We start from the raw sequence: 6800 nt of genomic DNA, 5'->3' as shown, positions 1-6800 counted from the left end.
TTATGTAATGTGATCGATGTAATCTTCATCCGATTAAATAAAGCGAATCGTTGTTGTTTGTTATTTTTCTTATGTCCAGACCTTATTTCGGAAGTGCATTTCCGAATTCTTCCAAGGGGGTGAATTCAGAGATGAACTTCCGAATACACCAATTTTTTGGAAAACAACTTTATTTCAGAGATGCATTTCCGAAATCAATTTTTTTCATAAAAAAAACACGTTTTCGGAGATACATTTCCGAAAACACTTTTTTTTTCAACAAAAATACGTTTTCGGAAATGTATTTCCGAAACAAAGGGTATTTTGGTAAATTCGCCAGAGGTGACTAAGAAGGTTAGGAGGTGGGTAAAGAAATTCTCAAAATTAAAAGTATTTGTAAATATTAAGATCATTTACAATGGGGTGTTGAATAATTTATTCAATAGTTGAATAGCCACAATGGTGTGTTGAATCATGTGTTTAATGTGATGTGGATTAATTGGTGTTGAATACTTTCAACATGTTGAATAAGAAAAGAGTTGGGGCCACCTAAAGTATGTGACAAAATATTATTGGTTGTTGTGTATGTTTAGATTTTTATTTCATAATAATTATTTAATGTAAATTATTTTTTAGTAAATTAATTTTTTATTTATTTTTATTTTCACCAAAATTCATCATTTTTTTGTCTATTAATAGATACTTGTTTCATTTGATTTGGACACACACAAAAAATTCACTTTTTTCTCTCAATTTTTTCTATTTAGCCTTCAAAAAGTTCTTGTTTGTAGCTCTAGACATCTTTGCAGTTAAATGGATCCCAACAATAATCTTTTTAACACCCAAAATTCTACTAATTAAATTATGTGTGTTTCATTTTAAGTGTGTTGTGTGTTTAGTATATTGTATTATATTTTTAGTTTTTTTTGTAATTTTATCTATTTTAATAATAACTATTTCTACATTTCTTATTTATTACTTGCAAGAAAAAAAATTAAAAATATAAAATTGAAAGAAAAAAATTAAATAAATTACTAAATTAGAAAAAAAATTAAAATAAAATATTTAAATCTTAATTATTTTAATTTAGTTTCAATTGATAATTGAGATGTAGAAATATATAATCATAAAAACAAATATATAAAAGAAAATAAGAATAAGAAATAAAAGTAGTGGGGTAGGGTGCTGAATTTTATTAAATAAAACAATTGTAGTGAGTAAAATTTGAATGTGTGTTGAATGGATGTGGAAGAGAGAAAAGATGATGTGGAACATAAAAAGTGAAAAAGTATGGTGTTGAATAACTAAATCATTGTACACAGTCAAAGATGTGCTATCGGGACTTATTATGTGTCATGGCTGGTCCCACAACATAAACTACAGTGATAATACGTAACTTTATATCTATATTTACATTTACACTTTATATATTAAACTAATAATTATTATGGTCACCATTCTTAATTATTCAACTCAATTAATTATTTAATTTATTATTTATATTCTTAATTATGTTACATTTATTTCTATTTCTATAAGTTATATTACATATTATTTAAAAATATTAAATAAATTTTCTTTTTTAAAGATAAAATTTTAAAACTATATCAATCATGAACAAATTTAATATTATATTTAATATATTTTTTTTAAATAATAATTATGGATTATGTTTAAAATTCTCTTTAAAGTATATATACGGAATAAAAACTTATCTCAAATCCATTTCAATATTTCATACCGCTTTTTAAAAGAAAATAATTAATAAATAACAATTATGTATTTTGTTTAAAATATATCTCAAATACCTATACAGTTGAATTTAATTTTCAAATATTTCTCAACAATTCACATGAATTTGTAATAGAATTTACATAATAATAATAATAATAATAATAATAATAATAATAATTGTAATATATTAAAATCTTAACTCTATAGGGAATTTAAGAGAGTGATGGCACGCAAGCAAGGACGACCACCAAAGAAGGTTTCATGTTCACCGGTGATAGGCAGCTCCGGCGAGGGTGTGGCGGCGAGGGTTACGGAGGAGATTGTTGTGGCATCAAATGATGCAATAATTGATGGTGTAGTGGAGGAAGATTCAGAGAATGAGAGCGAAACTCTGAAGTGCACATCAAACCCTAATTTGCCAATCTGAGTGAGAACAAAAAGAACGAGGAGGTGAAGAGCGATGTGAAACTATGGGTTGATGTTATTCGTGGTAATCGTCAAACCACAAATGGAAAAGTGATTTCGTTTGTGGCACCGATGATTGTGGATGGCATGAAAGAGGTGGAAATTGAATTGGAAGATGTGGAATTGGAAATCCGATACTGGGATACGGCGTTAATCATGTACGCCATAGGAAGAAATCTGAGTATGAATATTGTAAAGAACTATATGAGGAAGATGTGGTCATTTGTGGCGCTTCCAGAAATGTTCTACAACGAGGAAGGCTACTTCATTATGAGGTTCAAGACAGAGACAGAACGTGATGAGGTGATGATGAAGGGGCCATACACGATTCAAAATATGCCCATGGTGATATTGGAATGGAGGCCAGATTTCTCGATGGAGAGAGATATGCTACACACTGTGCCAATCTGGGTAACTCTGCCTCAGCTACCGCTGCACCTCTGGGGAGAGAAAAGTTTGGGGAAAATTGGTAGTGTCATTGGCAACCCGCTATACACAGATGAATGCACTGCTGGAAAGCTTAGAGTCACATATGCACGCATTCTTATTGAGGTGGATGTTACGCAAAAACTATGTGAAGAGATTGTGATCAAGGACTATGGGGGGAATAAAAGAAAACAAGCAGTTGAATATGAATGGCGACCAAAGTACTGTGAAAAGTGTCAAAAGGTGAGGCATGTTTGCAACACAGAGAAGAAACCTATAGTACAAGTTTGGAAACCAAAAGCAGACAACAAAGGAAATGAAGGTGAACCTAGCAGAAAGCATAATGATGTTATCAGCCCTACAAATGAGAATCTGCAGAGCCCTGTTATGGAAGTAGCATGTTCAGAGAGCCCCAAAGGAAGAACTGAAGTCCGTTATGAAGAGAAGGGCCTATGGACTGTTGTGAAGAATGGAAAGCGTGACAATGGTAAGCAAACGATCATTGATGATAGCTTTAAACATATCTTTAGTCATAATGGATTTAATACCTTAGGTGAATGGAATGGCCCTAAGGTAAACCCCTTTATTGATAAATGATTGTATTTTGGAATGTAAGGGGGTTAAATAAGGTAGCAAAACTTAGAGAGATTAACTCCCGTATTCTTGATTTGCAACCTGATATTGCTATTTTGTTAGAGACTATAGTAAAAAGTGGAAAAGCAGACAATTGTAGAAAGAGGCTTGGTAATAATTGGAATGTTATTAATAACTACAAACATCATGACAATGGTAGAATTTGGATTGTGTGGGATCCAAAGAGAGTTAATCTTGAGGAGATCACTATGACTGAGCAAATGATTCACTGTAGGATGTACAATGTGAGAGGTGAGTTTTTAAACTGGCTCACAGCTGTGTATGCCTCTAATAATCTGGAGAAAAGGAAAGTGCTCTGGAAAGATATAGGTAAGGTTGGAGCAAACCAAATTGGCCCTTAGTGTGTCCTTGGAGACTTTAACAATGTGTTAGGGGTGCAGGATAGAATTGGTGGTAAAGAGGTGAAGGAACATGAGTTCAAAGATCTCAGGGACATGATGGAGGAGACTGGTTTGTTTGATATAGAGAGACAAGGTGATAAATTTACTTGGTTCAATAAACATACTCAGGATCCCATCTACTCTTGTATTGACAGGGTACTAGGAAATATTGAATGGATTCAACAAAATCATAATAAGACTGTGCATACTATGGAGCCAGGTATTTCTGATCATGCTTTGATTTATATTAAAGATGATGCAGTGAGAAAGAAGGCTAGGAAGTGCTTCAGATTTCTAAATGCTGTAACTAGTATGAATGGGTACCAGGAAGCTATAACAAAGAGTTGGCATAGGCATGTTAAGGGATCTCAACATAAACATCTTTGGAACAAGCTCATTAGATTGAAAGCTGTGGTGAGAGGACTGGGTAAACCTCTTATTGGTATAAAGAGGCAGATTGATCAATGTAGAGAAAAGTTGACTATAGCTCATAATGACAGGATAGAATGAACAAGGAGCTCATTAGGGAGGAGAAGACTTGCAAGGAGGAACTTCTCAACCTGAATCATACTGAAGAGCAAATTTTGAGGCAAAGAGCAAAGGTGGATTGGATAAGGCTTGGGGATGGAAAAAAATGCTTTCTTCCATGCTTCCTTGAAAGAAAGGCAAAAATAGAAATTCATAAGCAAACTCTGTAGAGAAGATGGCACTGAGATAACTGAGCAGAGAGATTTTGAAGAGGAAGTTATGGATTTCTTTGGAAAATTGATGGGCACTGCTGATACAGGTCTGGAAGGAATTGACATTAGAGCTATGAGGGCAGGTAAATAGTTAAATTGTGAGCAAAGGAAAATGTTTGGCAGTACTGTTACTAAGAAGGAAGTGGAGACAGCTCTTAAGAGCCTTAGGGACCTTAAAGCACCAGGGGTTGATGGGTATGGGGCAAAGTTCTTTAAGGCTTCTTGGAGTACTGTCAAAGAGGATATAATGAAGACTATGAGAGCTTTCTTTGAGGAAGGAAAGCTGGACCAGAGAATCAATACTACCTTGGTCACACTGATCCCTAAACATGCCCAGGCTAGTAAGCTGAAAGATTTTAGGCCCATATCCTGTTTCACCACACCATACAAGATCATATCAAAGGTAATGGCAGGAATAATTAGCAAGAATTTACCTAGTATTATTAGCAGGAACCAGGCAGCATTCATCCCTGGGCAGAATATCCATGAACATGTCCTCATTGCCTATGAACTCATTCGAGGGTACAGCAGAAAAGGAGGGATGCCTAGGTGTATGCTACAAATGGATATAAAGAAGGCATATGATTCTGTAGATTGGATAGCTCTAAAACACATTCTTGCTGAGGTTGGTTTCCCTAGGAGAGTTATTGGGTGGATAATGCAGGTGGTTACAACTGTGACTTATCAATTCAATGTAAATGGTCATAATACAAAGTGTATGAAGGCTGCAAAGGGTTTGAGACAAGGGGATCCTATATCCCCTTGTTGTTTGTGATCCTTATGGAATACTTACATAGGAAGATGGAAGTGTTGAGCAGAAATCATGAGTTCAAATTCCACAAAAACTATGAAAAGATAAAGTTGGTTTACTTAAGTTTTGCTGATGATTTGTTGTTATTTTCCAGGGGTGATAAGAAGTCTGTACAGATGATGATGATGAATTGCTTTAATAGTTTTTCTAGATCCACAGGTCTGTATGTTAACCTAGCTAAATGTAGAGCATACTATGGTGGTTTGGAGCAGGCAGTCATGGATCTGATTGAGAGAGAGACCGGTTTCAGCAGAGGTGAGCTTCCTTTTCGATACTTGGGTATTCCTCTTATGAGTAGAAAGCTGAGCAACCAACATTGTTTGGAGTTATGTGACAAAATAGGCAGTAGGTTGAGGCATTGGAGCTCCCACCTCTTGAGCTATGCTGGTAGACTGCAGATGATACAGAGCACGATTTTTGGAACTGTAAACTATTGGATGCAGTGCATTCCAATTCCAAAGAGGTGATCAAAAGGGCTGAAGCTATGTGTAGAGGTTTTTTCTAGACAGTGAAGGATCACAAGGCTAGGAAATCACCCATAGCTTGGGAGAAGGTCTGTGTTCCTCAAAAACAGGGTGGTCTGAATGTCATTAATATTCAGGCTTGGAACAGGGCATGTATGGTGAGATTTCTATGGAATCTATGCAAGAAGAAAGACAACATGTGGGTAAGATGGATTCATATGTACTACACTAAAGAGGAAGACATCATGGACCTTCCTCATAAGGAGTCACAGTCTTGGATCTTCAAAGGCATCCTAAAGATGAGGAACTATGTAAAGAATAATGGGCTCTGGAGAGAGATGCTTCAGAAAGAAAAGTTTAATACAAGATTGTTATATTGGCAGTTGCTGGAACAAAAACAAGTTGTTGAATGGAGGGGTTTATTGTTTGGTAACTATGCGAGGCCAAAAGCAAAAGTTGTGTTGTGGTCTGCTTGTCATGGGAGACTTGCAACAAAAGATAGGCTCAAAAATTTGGCTTGATCCATGAGGAGAAATGCGAATTCTGTGAGGAAAAGGAAACACTACATCATCTTTTCTTTGACTGTCGTGGCACTAAGTGGATTTGGCAAGAGATGTTGAGCTAGCTAAACATAGAGCATATGATCACAGGGTGGATGCAGGAAATAAAATGGGCTATTAAAATGTGTAAGAGTGTAAATTGGAGAAGGAACTTCCTAAAAGTGGTGCTTGCGGAAACAATGTATGCTGTTTGGAATATGAGAAATTGTAGTGTGTATAGAAAAGATAGTGCTGATAGGGATATAGTTACACATATTATAGAAAAGGTTGTAAATAAAGTGTGGGTGATCCCTAAACTTAGGGAGAGATTAGGTTTTCTAATGTTGAATTAGTGTGAGTTTGTTCACCATAGTTTCAAATCCGTCTCAAAATTTCTACAGGATTGAAATCCATCTAAAATTCGTTTCAATTATATAATAATATTGTTGTCACGATTTTTGTGAATATATGATTATGTTTTAATTTTATTTTATTAAATTTAATTACAATTTAAATGTTTTAAAAATTATAATGGTGCGAGTTGCCTGAATATATAATGGAAGAGTTTCTCTCGCGTCTTCCTTTGTAAACCTTAGTTCAAATCCGAT

General features: G+C 34.8%; 1 protein-coding gene across 1 annotated transcript; it reads left to right on the top strand.

Moving 5' to 3' along the window:
• Nucleotides 1-2250: 2250 nt before the first annotated feature.
• Nucleotides 2251-4148, top strand: LOC131651274 (uncharacterized). Its single transcript, XM_058920949.1, has 3 exons — nucleotides 2251-3091; nucleotides 3301-3489; nucleotides 3631-4148. The coding sequence occupies exons 1-3, from the start codon at nucleotides 2251-2253 to the stop codon at nucleotides 4146-4148; spliced, it is 1548 nt and encodes a 515-aa protein (XP_058776932.1).
• The last annotated feature ends 2652 nt before the right edge of the window (nucleotides 4149-6800 follow it).

This window comes from Vicia villosa, linkage group LG1, assembly GCF_029867415.1.
Source record: "Vicia villosa cultivar HV-30 ecotype Madison, WI linkage group LG1, Vvil1.0, whole genome shotgun sequence".
Classification (NCBI taxonomy): Eukaryota; Viridiplantae; Streptophyta; class Magnoliopsida; order Fabales; family Fabaceae; genus Vicia; species Vicia villosa.
The sequence above is the reverse complement of the archived record's forward strand: the minus strand, read 5'-3'. Positions and strand labels throughout refer to the sequence as shown.